The sequence below is a fragment of the Patiria miniata genome, unplaced genomic scaffold, assembly GCF_015706575.1.
Source record: "Patiria miniata isolate m_02_andy unplaced genomic scaffold, ASM1570657v1 HiC_scaffold_5, whole genome shotgun sequence".
Lineage (NCBI taxonomy): Eukaryota > Metazoa > Echinodermata > Asteroidea > Valvatida > Asterinidae > Patiria > Patiria miniata.
The window spans coordinates 35,281,754-35,299,302 of NW_024037072.1; the positions used below are offsets into that span (position 1 = coordinate 35,281,754).

General features: G+C 40.4%; 1 protein-coding gene across 2 annotated transcripts; it reads right to left on the reverse strand.

The window, feature by feature from the left end:
* Nucleotides 1–4,753: 4,753 nt before the first annotated feature.
* On the reverse strand, nt 4,754–12,249 carry LOC119742158 (substance-K receptor-like). 2 transcript variants are annotated; one of them, XM_038218198.1, is made up of 3 exons: nt 12,011–12,249; nt 9,915–9,964; nt 4,754–8,267 (listed from the first exon to the last, which is right to left on the reverse strand). In XM_038218198.1, the coding sequence occupies exon 3, from the start codon at nt 8,236–8,238 to the stop codon at nt 7,315–7,317; it is 924 nt and encodes a 307-aa protein (XP_038074126.1). In that variant the 5' UTR covers nt 8,239–8,267; nt 9,915–9,964; nt 12,011–12,249; the 3' UTR covers nt 4,754–7,314. The 2 variants fall into 2 exon arrangements, with proteins under 2 accessions (XP_038074126.1, XP_038074125.1); XM_038218197.1 differs by having other exon boundaries at nt 9,915–9,973.
* Between the last annotated feature and the right edge of the window lie 5,300 nt (nt 12,250–17,549).

Here is a 17,549-nt window from a genome sequence, read left to right on the forward strand (position 1 = left end):
AAGATGCGTAAGTGCCTTAAAAAAATAAAATTAAATGACAGTGTACAATATTTAGCTGACTTACCTATACTGTGTAGTGCTAATATGAACGGGGTCCGCTCATAAGTCCGACGCCTCATAGGTCCGACGCCTCATCAGTCCCGGACAAAATAGCATCCCCCAACAAAACAAAGGCCCATAAGTTCGACGCCTCATAGGTCCGACGCGTCATATAAGTCCGACGCCTCATAGCTTCGACGCCTCATAGCTCCAACGCCTTGAAGGTCCGACAATTAAATTTACTTTTATTTCTGTCCATAAGTCCGACGCATCATTATGTCAGACGCCTCAGTCCGACGCCTCATAAGTCCGACAACCATTATTAATTAATACAAACATTGGGTGAAATGTAAGAATGTTAGCGCCTCCAATTGTTAGAGTAAGCGATTACACAATGTTGTTTTAATCTCGTTCTTGCCTTGTCCAACAAATGAACCTTTTCTGGTAACGGTCCAGAGCTCCGACGCCGGTACACCTCATAGGTCCAACGCCTCGTTTCTTTCCGACGTCGGACTTAAGAGGCGTCGAACTTATGAGGCGTCGGACCTATGAGGCGGAATAAATATTTTATGCCTCATAAGTCCGACGCGTAGTCTCATAGGTCCGAAATATCGGACTTATGAGGCGTCGGACCTATGAGGCATCGGACTTATGATACGGCCCATATGAACAATTTCCTCCAAAATATTTCCACTTTTCATAATGTGTATTATCATTTAAGGCTTAATCTGAACAGCATTTTTTTTTTAAAGTAAGCAAAAATGTTTGATTATTTTTTCTTTGTTGAGGAGTTTTATTGGTGATGTCCGATCACCTGTGATGTCCAAGTGACACGTAAAGCGTTCTAAGTTAGTTCTTATTATACTCGTCAAAAAATTGAAGAGGATCATACAATCATTTTATTCATTTCATAATAAGCAATGGGTGCATGTTACTTGGTAAATTAAAAATTAAAAATTATAAATTTTCGAAGCGAAAAACTTGAATCTGGTTTCCACGTTTGGAAAATTGTGGACTTATGAAGCAATCGCCGCTTGAGTCCTTATTGGCTGCATTGCCCGGTCTCCTCCCCCAAACATGATTGTTTTCTCTGGTAAGCAGACAGGTCTTTTATGCCCCTTTTATCATATTCGTTCATTCATTTAATCCTTTAATCGCGTCTTCATTTCTTTATCAAGTCATCTTTTGAAAGTTGGTTTTCTCCTTCATCAATGAAAATCCCGCTCGCATTTTACACCCGATGGTGATACTAGGGTGCGTTCGAGTATCTCATACGGCTCGACTCGGGTAATTTTTTTAGACAGACGGGTCGCGAATTTTTTTCTCCCAAACGACATCCGCATATATGGGTGTTTAGCGCCCTCTACGATACTTTTATGATACTAATGGAGATCAACGTACGCACGGAGGTATATAATTATTTGTTTCCCCACATTTTGGCGACCAGTGCGACAGTTCAGTCGATAAAGGGTAGGATTTTGCACCGCTAGATTTTTTTCCTTTTCTAACCTGAGGATTTTTCTTCTTTTAAAGGGAAATACAGTCCGAATTTCATAACGTTCAAATTCACTTTTTTTGTAATTCTATATTTTCTTCTCATGTTTTTATTAAAGTTATGTCCAAAACGCCATAGCGTACACCCACATGTGGATGTCTGGGCTAATAATCGAAGTTATCGAACGCTCCACCGCGGGCCATCACGACGCTCACGTCTAAATTGTAGGTCAGGCAGCCTCCGTGGCTAAAAATAAACATGACGACATTGATGACCGTTTTTCAAAACTCGGCTTCGTTTCCAATTTCGCTTTATCACTTTTAGCTTTTAATGTTCGGACCATTTTTTTTTTATAAATCACTTGCTTCGTAATATCATACAGTTATGATAATACAGTTTGATGTGTCTGTAAGATTACATTGACTAATGTTGATCTGGAATCTTCAAAATTAGGCACCCAAATAGCACTGTTAGCAGGCGGAGCCGAATGAAGACCGAGTTTTGGAAAATCTCGGTAACGGTCGTCAAATTCAAAATTGTACGTGACGCAGCAAAAAGTTCGCCCATACGATCCGAGTATATTTGATGCACAAAATCGTCGCTGAGTTTCAAGTTTTCTAAATGAAGGCAATGAATAGTAATTATCAAAGATTAATAAGCAATGAGCAGTTATTTAAACCTATACTCGGAAATACTCGGGCGCTGTCCGAGTGTCGACGAAAATAATTCGGCAAACTTCGGAAATTTTCGGAAAAAGGAGGAATTCCTCCCGTTTCAGTCACGTGACGTAAATTGTTATACAATGTATTACCGGAGGCTACCCAGCCTCGTCCCCAGGGTGTCGAGCAGTACGCGCCCATCACTACCTGCTCTCTCACCCTGGTATTGGATCATTTGCATGTGCAAGATTTTTGAACACGTATGCAAATGAGGAATAGTCTGGTGCCTGCATGTGCGTTACATTAGCGTTTGTTTTTGTATGCGGTGTCTGGGGTAAAACAGAGTCAATTCGTGGCAGCGCGAGCATGGCGTGAGTTACGAAAACACGATTTGTATTCAATTAAACTGTTAAGATCTTAACGAAACAAATATGCAGTATCACATTTCAGATTAATATTAACAAATTGGAAAGGAAATAAATATTTTCGAGAAGGCACGGACGAATGATCGCGAAAACACGTACTGCACGTTGTGAATATCAACACCAAGTACACGATAAAAATCCATTACTAGCAAATTGCGGTATCGAATCAGGATACAGGAAGAAAGTTTCCTATCCAGGGTTTACTATTGGAAACGATGTTGGAAATAAAGTAAGCACTGGGGACGAGGTTGGAGGCTACCGGACCTAAGATTCATCGGGAATAGTCAGAATCTTTTGGTCTGGGAACCACTACACGTGGCTGATCGACCCATGTCGACCCGGGTGAGCTAAACGAACCCTCACATGCGTTTACCTACTCAACGCTAGGGGCGCCTTTTCCCATAGCCCCAAATAATGACGCTATCGCGTTTCATATGTCAATGTACAATACCGAGCGTCCGATATTCTCGTAAATACGATCTTAGGGTACAACGCCCAACTAGTGAAGAATCGGTCAATCGTGCGTAAACTGTTCCAACCGGCCTACTACACACATAAATTGGAACTACTTTGTGGCAAGCAAGATATGCGACGGAGGGCATCCCTTTTTTTGTTTTTGACCAATGTGTTTGATCAATTCTTTGAGTATATCATGGAGGAATAAGAACACAGGAGCCACGGTGGATCATTACTTTTATTAGGTAACAATAGCCTGGAGGTTGGGGCACCCCTCTGTAGCAAATCGTCAGTAGTAGTTGGTCCAGTTCGTGCATAACATTTTTCGCCACCAGTACAGTGCGCACATCCCAAAGTTGATAGGTTTTCGGCGCTTGGTAAATTATGTTGGTGAAATATCGGTATATAGTCTGCACAAGATCACGCATAGGCCTACATACACCTTGTATTTCTTTTACATTCTAGCTGCATAAAGTGCAATAATTGCTCGCGGGTACTGGGTCTTCGAGATGTGATCATGAATTTTCTTTGCTGTACTCCTGACCCAGGATAATATCACCAACCTGACGCAAAGAAAGGGGGTAATTTCGATAGCTGCTTAACTTTGCTCAGCAAATGGAATTTCTTTTGGAAAAAAAGCCATTTAAAAAGGATTCATTTTTCCAGCAAAGTGGCTCCGCTTCAGCACGCCGATATATTTGCCATTTCCAACTCACCCCGGCCCGTCGATTTCTTATAGTTGTTCCAGAAGCATCGATTTAAAGACAGCAGTCTTTACTCCCTTTCTGATTTTATAATTAACAAAAAATGACACTCTTTTATTTTTCGGGGGGAGGGGGTGTGCATGGCCCCAGTTGCCGCCCCCATCCCGCATCCGACAGTTATACTGGATGGTGGCGGCGCCTAAACTTGAAAATGATAATAATAGTCAAATGACAAATTATGCCCTTTGGCCTAATTCTGTTCGAGTTCTGGGCGAATGCCGGTGGCTCGCGTTTTCCCCATTGAAAACGTTCTACCCAAACAATTTGTAGTTCCTTTGAAGTGCCCTACAAACAGGTCTGTAGGTGGCTCTCTTGTAACATAGATCTTAATCGTTGTCATTTAATAAATAATAAGACCCATGTTAAAAGATAGCCATATACAACCGTGTTTGTCGGTCCATGTAATTATTTTAATGCAATCCTAAATGCACGTTTGTGTTCCACTTAACCTTATTTTCAAGTTTCATTTTGCCATTTTTAAGGGAATTGTTATGAGTTTTTTTTTGTGTTTTTTTTTTGCATGTGCAAATATCCATATTCGTTAGCAAAAGTTTGATGTCATATCAGGCAGAAACCTCAATGTAACCAGGTGCCCAACCAGGATTTGGCTGGGGGGGGGGGGGGCTCACAAGTTGTTTTCAATTTCTTTTTTTTTTTAGAAGTTTGAAATTTTTTTCAAAAAATGTTGCCCAAATTTTTTGGCCTCAGAAATTGTTATTTTTTTTTTACTGCAATCGGACTCATCTGAAAGGTAATCAAACTAGACTGCTCATTTAGCAATTGCATCTAAAATTTATTTTTGGGATTGCCATTCTAAAATGTTTTAATCATTATTAAAGCGGCATGGATTTTAAACAAATTCCAACAGGCTAAAAAATAAATAAATTAAAACATTCACAACAAATATAATGCTGGTTTTTTTTCGTATCACTCGTCTTACAAAGTGGATTTATTATACTTTAGTATTTATTTCACACAATAGTCTGATTATTTTCACCATAAAAATAACATTTTTAATGTAAAAACAATCGTGCAATATGTATTACTCAAAAAACCTTGCCACCAATAATCAGTTGTTGAATAATAAAACCATTATAAAATGATTAATTTTATACATTTGTTTCAGTGAGTATCGCAGTTTTCCCTTTAAGGTATAAATTCGATATTCAATGGAAATTTATCTGAGCATAATTTTGTAGGTTGTCCCAAAGTACTCCGTTTAATAATTCACATTACTATTTAAATCACAGCCAAATCAGAATAAAAAAACCCAGCCAATCAGAATAGCCGTATCATGATTTGGTTTCCTTTCCCATCTCATTCAGAATAAACCAGCATTAAAAACCAGAACCAGAATCATTGAGTCCTCTTTCCACTTTTCGACTTTTAACACCCAGTTCCACATACATATTTGTGTATTATAATAAGCAATCGGTGGGTGTCTAAAAAATAAACCCGAACAATAAAAGCTCCTCTTTTTTACAGCTTTAAAAAATGAATCGCAAATATCGATTCACGTGTAGAGAGTATATTTCATTAGCTTTTCATCACCGAAAAAATCGTTCAAATCGGGCAAATATTATGGCCAATTGAATACATGTACCGCTTTTTCATTTTGTCCACGGCGACTGATATTTTGACTGCCGCAATAAGAACGCGGGCCAAAAGTTGCATTTGTGAAAAAAGGCTACCAAGCAGAGGGCCGAGACAGAGCAGCGCAGTATTATAACATCAAAGAAGTTAACCAAACAGTCATTTTAAGGTCTACCATTTCTTCCAAAAGACCACTGTTGCAAAAAGCTACCCTCAACCCAAATCCACTTAACCGTGATGACAATTGAGACCTTGGACAGATTAAAAAATTGGCGCTTTAGTTTGAATTAACCATAACTCGATAAATATTTACCCGCTTGGCAAGATTTTTTTTCATTGGTGAAAATCTAATGAACTATTATCTCCACATTATTTTATGTTTCTATATTTGCGAGGTATTTTTTTTAAAGCTGTGAAAAACAGGGGATTTTAGGGTTCGTTTTTTTTAAAGACACCCTGTAGTATAAGAGAGTACATCTTTTGCATTGTTTCCACATACATTGAGCGTGCTATTTCTACTAGACATTCTCCTTCTCCATTTTGTGTAAATCAATTTTGGTTATTCGGGATAAAATTCAACAAAAAGCAGTGTTTAAAACAGTTAATCGGCAATATGTTCCTAATTTGTTTTCCAAATCTCAAACAAAATATACATTATAAGTTAGAATATGTTATGCTTCTTCAATAATTGTGAGTAACTGCCAAGCAATCGACCTTCAAAAAAATTGTAGATAATTCTTGCAAGATTTTTCAATAGTCGCTCATAAAAAAAAGCTAAACATCATGTAGATACGCAATTATATCATGGAGGTTTCGGGACATTATGGATTCATGCTTTGATAAACAGCTATTATTCATTAGGAGTTGTCGATGCCCTTTTTGGAATATGTACAGTCGTTCTGACCATACCCCCTTGTGGGGGTGATGTTCCTTTCAGGACACGTCACACCACTATTTTCACAATAGAAAAACATCACCCCAGAAGAGAATCTTTAGAAAAAGGGATAATGGGAACACAATGCTATCACCCCACAATTCCGTCTGGCTAGACCGTCCGGTGGGGACGGGCGGACATGTCCCCCCCCCCCCCATTTTTAAGGGGGTGGGGGATATCGTCGTTTGTCCAACTCCCCACTTTTTCCGTTCCCGAATTATAAAGTGCTAGCCTACGTTTTGATTCTACAGCTACAACTAACCGATTCAATGACTGCAAACTCGAAAATAGTCAGAAATTGCCTCAGATCGTACCACAATTTTCGGGGCCCATATTATAGGCCTACTTTATCTACAGTATACCGTTGCCCAACACAACACAACCATGCATGTCTGTCGTGAACATGTCTTTGACGGAAGACAGTGTTTTCTTGTATTGAACGTGTGAACTTTTCACCATATCACCAAACTCTATGTGACCATGATGGAAGCTAAAACATTAAACACAAACTGATAAAATAACACCCCAATAAAACTTGATCTCCATCATCTCCAGTAATACAAGATCACTACAATAACCAATTAAAATTTACTCTAGATTTTTTTGTTATTATCAGCCTTTGATTATGTGAAATCAAGTCGAAAAATGAAAACACATTTGTCATTTACGTTATTGTATCACCAATTGTCCTCCATAATCAGTTTGCAATTATCGTCATAACTATACATTTTCACGTTTAGTACAATCGGTGATATTATTCTTAGCTGTAAGGGTGAGTGGTTATCTTTTAGAAGTCTATATCGGTTATCATTTTGTCTTCAAGGCCATAAATTGCTATTTTGAAAAGATATTCATGACCTATCCATAATGAAGCTTCTTGTTAATGAGTGCTAAGTCATACTACCTTGCCCCTAAAAAGCCAGAATATTGACAGCATGAATATAAATGCTTACAATACTGTATCTACAACTGTATTCTCGTTTGTAATAGGCTCGATGTCGGTCCTTCCATTGTCCGACTTGACGACACAGCGACAGAATACCGCATAAAAACCCTCTCTGAAAGCATTTAATCCACACCAATAAATCAGGGGATTGATCACGGTAGAGAGGCAATACATGAAGTAAATTCCCCAGAAAAACGCCAAAAAATGAGCATTATACAACAGAGAAGTATTAAAATAGACAACCATCCACAACATGCCATAAGGTACCCAGGAGATGAATGACATAAGGAGAACGCAAGTGAAAATGACCAATAAACGGCGGGTCTGCCTAGCGCGCGTGTCATCATCGCAGTCCGCGTTAACAGAGATTCCTGGAGTGGATGCGAGTGGTGGGGTGTACTGTTTGACCTTACGGAAAGCCAGAAAGTAAGCAATCGCGGTGATAAACCAAATCACTACTAATACCAGGGAGTAAACAAGGTGTTGTATAACGTGGTACACACCGCTCGCCGCGACATTACGTATCAGAAAGCCATATAGTATACTACAAACCCATAGAATGGCACAAACTCCCGCCAGACGATATCCTGTCACCAGTGCGTCGTAGCGAGCCGGTGGGGTGAGGGACAGGGCCAGATAACGATTGATAGCCGCAGCCAGAATAGTCAACACTGACACCGTGAAGGATGCGATGACTAAACCGGCCCAAACATCCGAGGCCGACGACTTGTCTGTCCAAGGGACTGCGATGTTAAAGGCAGCAAAGAGGCCATCGGCCAACGCCAGGTTAAAGATGAAAGCGTAGTACTTGTTGCGAAGTTGTTTTGTAACGGCGAATACCGTAATAACGATTGAATTCGCGACGATGGCCAGAATAGAACAAACGGACACAGCGTACCTTATTGCAGTGATGACTTCCTCATCCATAATGAAAGTGTGTTAATTGGCAACACAATCTGAAAGGGAAAAAAAGAGAATAAAAAAGGCCCATCGGTGATCAATTTTCTTCTCCGATAGGAACTGTAGATTCGTGCTTATATAGACTTGCACGAATCTACAGTTCCGAGTCTGTTCTCCGACTTAATCAGCAACAATTATTGTATATGTAAATAAGATCCCTGGTTTTACCACTGTGAATCTCCACGTTGTGAATAAGTGTAGATTCGTACAATCTATTAAATTTTGCCTGGCACTGTGCTTGCATCAAGATCCTATTGTTAATCTTCGGATGCATGGGTACACATCATTATTTGTTCCATTCATCATGATGCACAGTGCATTGAGCTGTCCTAGAATTAAATGGACAGTCACCCAATGATCCAAATGGATGTTATAGACGTGGTTTTATGTTACAGCTACAGACATATACTGGATTATGAAAACTACTAAATGCTATTGATGTGGTACAGGGATGAGGAGTTTAACACCAACCACAAGAACAAGTTGGCAAGCAACTCCTGTGCACAGAGCTCTTCAATTTGTGGAACCGCTTGTCATTGTGCATTCAAATGCGAAATACGATATTTACATTGATAGTTTGTTACATGAGTACATATCGAAATAGTAACACCTCATGGCAAACACCACAGGAAATACTTTACTTAGGAACTAACAAATTCTCAGAAGTATTGCTTTGGTGAGTTTCCAGTGGTCAATTTGATTTCTTCAGTTATTCATCCACTCCCTTTAGTATTGTACTTCGGTTAATGTTTTTTTTTTGCACGGGACAGTAATTAAATAACATGGGAAGGGTTATGATAAAACCAAATTAAATTATAAGACTAGATGTCAACATAAACTTTATAAGAGGGATATCCACTGAATTTTTTTGGTGTGATAATGCGAATGCAAAGACAGACGATAAAACTTTTTAAAAAAATACATAAAGAAAAAAATATTTAACAATTATATTGTACTTTAAGTAAAAACTTATACTCGCCACTGTACATTAAATTATACCAAAAAAGGAAAGAATGTTGTATACAGACGCCACTTCAGCGGTTGTGTACAGAGTCTATGGAGAGTGAAGAAAATTTCCTAACGAAGTATTTCCTAACAAAATTTGAATGATTCTCAGTCCCAGATTCATTTCTTTTCAACATTTGTGCAATGACTGAACTTCATCGAGATGATATATGAAAAAGTGGCGTCAGGTTGATACATTCCTTCCATATACTGAAAGGGAACGTCAAAATAAGAGGCTAGTTGTTGACATCAGGTTAAATTTTTTCGAACCACAAAAACGTCAACAATGCGTACATTGACATTTTCATTTCATTTTAAAGTGGACTGTTACAGTTTAAAGTGGACTGTTACGTTTATACATGGAATTGAATGCAGAAGCTATTCACACAAAAAAATGTAGATTCTTAAAATAATCTGCAGGTAAGTGTAGATTCATACAAATAATCTACACTTTTAACAATAGTGTGACGTCATAGAAATAGGTTAATACCAAAGAACCCGCATACGGCCCAACTAGCTTGGACATTTTGGAAGCTATATTATCCGATTTCAACAGTTTTTCTACCTTTTGTGATTTAGGGTCAGCTATGAGCTATACGATTATATCTTCGCTGTACGAAATCGGGAAAATTGCTTACCAGGTTTGATAAAGACACATACGTCGGACAGCCCGCTTCGTTCTTCCGACCTATGGTTTCTGTGGGATTTAAGATTAAATCAGTTTGTTGATATGTGTTGATCTCTCACTCTGCTATCCTTAAGCGCGAAGAATAAAATCGTGGAAACAAAGCTCAAATTTAAGTCCCCAATATTTTGCCGGAGCTTTTTTTCAAGCAGAATCGTTAGTGTTCAAGCACTAACACAAGTTGGGAGCTTTCGAGTGAACAAAAGCAAAAGTTATAATGCCACAGAAACGACATCCCTTGACAAGTGAATAGATGACGAGTTTCAAATCTTGACTTCATTCCAACGATATATCTTCGCGAGTAGTACAAAAATCAAGTATTGTTGTCGGTTACTTGGCCAACCTGCTATCACAAGACAATGTAGCCCATTTTTGTGTGCGTGGCGAAAGATGCAAATGCATGCAATAGGATGTATCCAAAGATACGTAAAATAATTAGCACTGTTTTTGCACTATACATTAATCTCCAAGATTGGTCGTTCACCACCCATTTCACGAAAATGAATGGGAGGTTTGCGTAACACCATGTGATTGATATCTCTTTGAGAGTTGTATGGTTCTGAGAAGCTAAAGTTCTGAGAAAAAAAGTTATCCCCATCCCAACATGGAGCCGTGATTGTTGGCACGTCTCTCCACCATTACCGACACAAAACGACCGTAGGACTTGATGCTACACTCTTACAAAAAGTTCTCGGTCAGATTGGGCCAAAATCTCAGTGAAACTGACGTTTATTTTCATTTTGAAAAACAGAAAGATTACTGGGGAACATGTTCCGTGCAATTTTCTACTCCTTTCAAATATATGCAATTTATTTGACATCCCTTTGTGGTAGGTTTTATTGAAAGTGCCCTTCTTTAAACATTTAAGATTGTCCATGCTTTTTCGGACAACTGAAAGCGCTGTTGCTGTGATATGACTTCAGAAAGACACTGTTCTATTTAGGGGATTTCTGATCAAATGTGAACCCAAAATTTGCTCACAGAAAACATTTGTGAGAAATGTTTGCTCAATGGTTTACTGTCTTGTTTCAAAAAGAACAACGAATCACCAAAGAAAAGAAAATATACGACGGCAAAATATCCAAAATTCTGGCAACTGTTGGTGCTGAAATAGCTGTAACATTGAGGTTTCTACCTGAAATCACATCAGACTTTTTTGCTCATGAATAAGTAAATTCGCATGTAGCATAAAAACCAAAAAGGTACCAAAACACCCTTGAAAATGGCAAAATGAACATTGAACACAAAGTTAAATGGGACACAAAATGAATGTGCATATTTAAGGATTGCATTTAAAAAAAATACATTGCATGAGCCTTTTAAGAGTGTATATCTTTGCAATAGGGGTTTAAATACTTAGCCCAAGCAAACCCAAAAGTACGTACACATGACTTGAATGCAAAGAACAATGTACCTTTTAACTTCTCACATTTAAGGAGATCGTCATTTACCTCTGAATCAAGCCTAACTTGGAATCAGAAACCTCTAAGGGGCTGTCCACAAAGTACGTATGTACGAAGGGGAAAAGTTTTCAACATTGCGTAAGGAGGGGGTCCTAGGCTAAATGCGTACGAAAGCAGATAATAAATTGTCATAAATCAATGTACTTTCTCACAACTATTTAATGCCTACCAGGACCAGCTTTAATGCATCAAAAATCGTTATGACACTGTATCTTTTATCATCATCATTTAGATTTTTTCCCAGTGCCAACGTCAGCCAACCCCTTTAGAGGTCATTAAAATTCAGAGATCGAGACCGCGAAGTGTTAAAAAGGCGGTTGTGATATCGCCACCTTTTAAGTAGTTAGAGTCGAGTTCTTTTGTCGTTCGGGGAGTGGGGTGGGGCGGGAAGGGAGGGGAGGGGACAAGGGTTGGAACCACTGCGTATGCCGTGCATAAGGGGGAGGGGGTCTAAAAAGTTGGCATTCGTTCGTGCGTACTTTATGGACGGCCCCCAAAGCCATGCACAAACAACTCATACTTAGAACACTTTTGCGATCGTTCAGTGCATCAACTAATATTCACTTGAGGAGCGCAATGGACTCACCTGTGAAGTTAGATATCCAGTATCGGCAGTTCCGATCTTGTATCCACTGTTCGTTAAATTTAGTGTCCCAGATTGTTAATACGCTGGACAAACGATGAAAGTTATTTCCTGCTGGAATATGGGTCAATAGTGGTGCAGGACATAATGCACGTTTGCGCCTGTATCAGACAGCAAAAGAATACGGTGTGCGTTTGCCCTGCTATGCGGCAACCTCCCTTTTGTTCGGCGAACAATGGTCCAGCACCGTGGAAAATGCATTGACAAAGGTAGGAATTAAGTTGGGGATATGGGGTGATATTTGTTGGCAAGGCCAAAAAAAAATAAGCCGGTCTCTGGTCAGCGCGCGCGTCGATTTTAATCATGCGCGTCGATCTTTTTTTTTTTCTCTAAAATGTTCCGCGGTAGCTCCAACAGCGCCCTCTATTTCTGCACCTCCTCAATTTTTTTTTACCAAAGAGCACCAAGGAATGGGAAATTGCACCAAGGCAAATGATCGAAATCACAAAGGCAAATTATGGAGGACACCAATGTACATAAGGACACCAAAAAAGCAAAATAGTACCCACCTTGTCTGTACAATCCAAGCTTGAAAAAAAAAAAAAAAAAAAAAAAAGCCGCGTGGCCGCGTCAATTCCGGAACTTTGGTCTGACCAGAGACCGAATATTTTTTTTTTGGCCTAACCGAACAAAAATGTTTACCGCAGTTATTTGCTTAAGTGTCCTGTTGACCACCCGGACTCGAACTGTAACTACGAGTTGGGGTGGAAGGATAATGTGCTAAAGTCTTTCAATTCAATCCACTGCGGTTCACCTTGACAATTTTAGTTAACAATACTTTAAATAACCATTGAACGTACAACAGCGTACTCAGATGCAACACGCTGAAATGGTAAGGTTTCGGTTTTATAGCGCCATCATGCGACAGCTTGTGGCCGAGAGAGATGGCGTCCTACATTAACCTGCCCGCGATATTTTTTATTACACAACTATCTGGGGTACTTTGTGCGCTTTCCTATGGAGCATGGTTTTTATAACCAGGCTTGTGTGGAGGCTACTATTTTTCAACTTGGTGCGGATTTCGGACTTTATTTTCCTTTTTTTAAAAATCCTCCAGAGCCTCGGATCAGAAAAGTAAACGAAAATTGCTGCTATACAAGTAGTATTCGACTGAAAAATAACGTTTCTAAGATAAAACTTGAAATTTTTGAAAAAAAGAGCAAAACCTGGAGAAAGCACAGCAGGGAATCGAACTCGGGACCTCAGATCATTAGCCAGCATGCCTAACCACTTGGCCACGGCGGTTCTCGACCGACACTTGCAATTCATAAATTATATACTTTCACACACGTGGCGAGAGTATACGCGCGCGCGCGTAGTTAAAAGGCTATAGGATTGTAGAGAAACTTAGAAACGTTATTTTTAAAAGCCATGCTCCATAGGAAAGCGCACAAAGTACCCCAGATAGTTGTGTAATAAAAAATATCGCGGGCAGGTAAATGTAGGACGCAATCTCTCTCGGCCACAAGCTGTCGCATGATGGCGCTATAAAACCGAAACCTTACCATTTCAGCGTGTTGCATCTGAGTACGCTGTTGTACGTTCAATGGTTATCTATACTACAATCACGAAAATGATTGGAGGGCGCTGCCATTTTCCCGACCGGTCTCCCGTCCCGCCCGCGCCCGTTGGCCGCGGGGGATGCGGAACGGGGCCCGGCTATTTCCACCCAATTTCCCAGAATTCCCTTCCCCATTGAGCCGCGCCGGCCATCTTGCGTATGGGCCGGTGTCACATGAAAATTCGACTCCTATGAAAATCGGACCCCTATTTCCCTATTATTGGTTGATCCCTCGCACGTGACAGGTCACTCTCCCGAAATGATCCTAAAAATAGCATAAGTATCGTACTCACGCGTGCGCAGTACTACCTATGAGTCCACATTTCATGGAGTCGGATATTCACGCTACACCTGTCGTGCATAGAGGAGCATGCGCTGCATGCAGCGCATGCAACGGTATTCCATGCAACATGCAAAGCTAAAGGCATGCTTGCCCCACATTTCCTCAGCACTACTACTAGCTTCGTTTGATGGTCGTTTGATGCATTGATTATGCTACAATTTTCTCTTTCAAATGGTAAGTCCGATTTGTGCTATGACACATTATAGATTATATAGTTAGTAGTAATTCTTTCGAACACCTCTGGCAAAGGATAATAAGTATTCTTTCGAACACCACTGCTGGTAATGACAATTGTTGTTTGTGAAAAGTGTGACCCAATCGCGTGGGCCTCGGACATGGCGATCGTGTAGTATTTAGTATGTAGTAGTAGGGCCCGGTTCCTATAAGGGAACAAAATCCACTTTAAAAAAGCCCGACCAAAATAGTTGGAGATATTCTCAATAAACAGGTATGTCATAGATAGAGGGCAGGGTTTTGATTTTTTTTAGGGAAATTTTTTTTTTGGGGGGGGGGGGGAATTACGATGACAGCACAGCAAAAACACGCAACCCGAAAATAAAGATGGCGATTACTGCGCGATGTGCTGTGAGCACGCACGGCGCGCAGAATCGTAAGGCACAAACCGCGCAGGAACAATTTATTTGTAGCTATTGTTAGCCGATGTATTTTTTTTTACAAGTTTTCTTCGTTACTCCTTTACACAGGACTCCCGATGACACCCACATCACATGACCAGCTCCAACCATGCTCCAAGCATGCTCCAGTGCATGCTTCAACCAGTTCCCAAAGCAAGAATCTCGACTCAAGACGAAGACGTCACACACGTATTCTTTCCAGTTCAACTGCAAGATTCCTGCTTTTTCTCTTTACCCATTCAAAACACATTTTTCTTCTAGCCATAATTTTATTATTTAGAAGTCATGAACATGAAATAGTGCAAAAATAATCACTCTTTTCTGCTGTTTTATGTCCATCCTTTTTTAAAGTTATATCCTTGGCTTAGTTGTACCCAAGAATAATTATGGAATGATTACCCGTCTTGCTTGAAAGTCTTTCATGGAATGTTTTTGCCTATGCTAAACAAGCCTGGACCGACGTCCCTTGCGAAAATCGCTCCGAAAATTTACTACAATTTTATCCCCTGAGTTTTGTCGAAGTACTACCCTGTAATGAATGCAAATACATTATTACTAAAAAATTCGTGTGTGCATTGTACCTGATTTCATTTTCACAGTTTTGTAATAAATACATTTAACATGTGGTGCTTGACATAATTATGAAGTGCTCCAATATGTCCTTTCTTATAGTTTTACTCTCTTCTGCAAATCAACGTGTTACAATACTTTGCTCTACAACCCCATCACCATAATAAAAACACAAACTGCTATAATGACATTAACTACTACTTAATACATAAGAAACGCCCCCTTCACCATAACGAATATAAATTGTTGCCCACTTCCCCGGAAATATAAGTGACCATTCACAGGTGTAACATAAGTAGGCATGGGCGTCGCAAGGGGGGGGGGGGGGGGGGCAAGGGGGGGGGCACTTGCCCCCCCCCTGGAAAAGCAAAAAAAAAAAGGGAAAAAAAGGGAAAAAATGAGTTTAATTTTAAATTTAATGCGTGGGGGGGGCAAAATGTCCCTGCCCCCCTCTAAAACTGATAAATGGAGAATGTGTTGAGAAAAACAGGCATTTTTTTGGCAAAAATATGTTTTGCCCCCTCTAGAAAACAAATCCTGGCGACGCCCATGTAAATAGGCCACACAATATCAAACCCCCACCCCCACTAGCTTCCCCCTCCTCTCCTCTGTAGTGAGAACGATGGACACGACGTTGTATAGGCCAAGATCAAACCGCGTTTCATCTAAATTACCTAATTGTACAGTTGGTGTATACGTCCTTTATGGTTTAATTGGCACCTTGAAAAATCGATGTTCAATTTGACTGGACAATATTCCAGCACAACATTAGTTATGAGCTTTATATAATGAGACATCGCATGAGACAATCGGTCGGCAATAAATACTTCATTTCATTCAACTGTTGACAGCAAGACCTTCCTAATCGGTGCGCAATTTAAACGGTATGAATCCCAGCATAAACATAAACCTCCACAATATCAGCGATTTCAATATCACCATCTCCCCTCTATAACAAAAACCATTTCTCCCCGTCCCTGGAAATATTTCTCCCCATCCCCGGAAATATTTGTGACATGGTTGACGGGTTGTACGGAAATTGGGCGTTCCGATTAGCACCCTTCACCCTAGCTAGCCCCTTCCCCTATATTGACAATATGTCCTGGACCCTCGCACAATCTCCGCAGGAAACGTTATGTGCGCGCACGTTGCTAAACGCAAATACAACTTGGGCGAGACTGATGGCGAGTCCAAATAGGCTCGAGTGCAGCAGAGGGTCTGATTCTTTATTTGACTTAACAGTTGTTTGGAGTTATTGGAGTTTAAATTATCGAGATTTCACTGTATACAGTAATTAATACGAAACAGTCAACTCCACCCATCTAGCGGGTGCCGCGCGAAGCGCGGCATCCCGCTAGTTTAAAGTATTGTTAACCCATGCGCTCGGGAAGCGGCCATGGCCGCGGCCGCTAATCCTCATTGGAATGCAGTTGCCAGCTGTGGTATGCCGTGGCACACAGCTAGTGGGTAGTTCCACAGCTGCTGCTTTTGTGCAGTCCCGCTACCACACAAAGGCTGTGCAGTCATGCGGGCCACTTGCTCTATGTGTGGAGGAATGTCCTCATTATAACCCGTGCTTAAGGGGTTAACTAAAATTGTCAAGGTGAACCACAGTGGATTGAATTGAAAGACTTTAGCACATTATCCTTCCACCCCAACTCGCAGTTACAGTTTGAGTCCGCGTGGCCAACAGGACACTTAAGCTTTGAAAATTCACCTTTTTTTCGGGAGGGGGTCGGGTTGAGGGGGGCGCGGGGGCGTGGGGGTGGTGGCAACGTTGCACTCGGCGTTTCCGCACACACGGGTTTGCAGCTACACAAGTTGTTCCTCCAAAAGGATATGATAATTACAGCCTGGAATGCGCCCAATTGGGCTACAAAACGCGTTTTATTAAATGAAATGATTTTAATGGAAAGAGGTTTCAAGTAGGATATAAATATCCACACATCCATCCTTTAAAAACTGGGCGTTCTTGTGTTATTCTTGCGATGGCGCGCGTAAAATTTTGCTAGTCGTGATTCTAGTCGCATACATGTACCTCTTTCCTTCGAAAGTATTTCTCAAAACACTATGAGTTCATTGGTTGAGTGAATATAATGATTCATTTGGGTGACAAAGCACCGCTATTAGTTTAGATTAATCAAATTACCGCAGTTATTTGTAGCGTTAGACTGATGCTGTCACCTTGTCGAGATAGAGCCCACAATTCCATGATTTAGTTACGGCTGGAATAAACGTATACGTATGCCACAACATGTCCGCAGCATCCGATGTAAACAACCGGGCTTTTGAAATAGGATAGTTCACCAATCCAAAACATAACATTTTCGGGGATTCCAGGCCGTAATGCCCCTTTAAAAAAACATTTTTGTT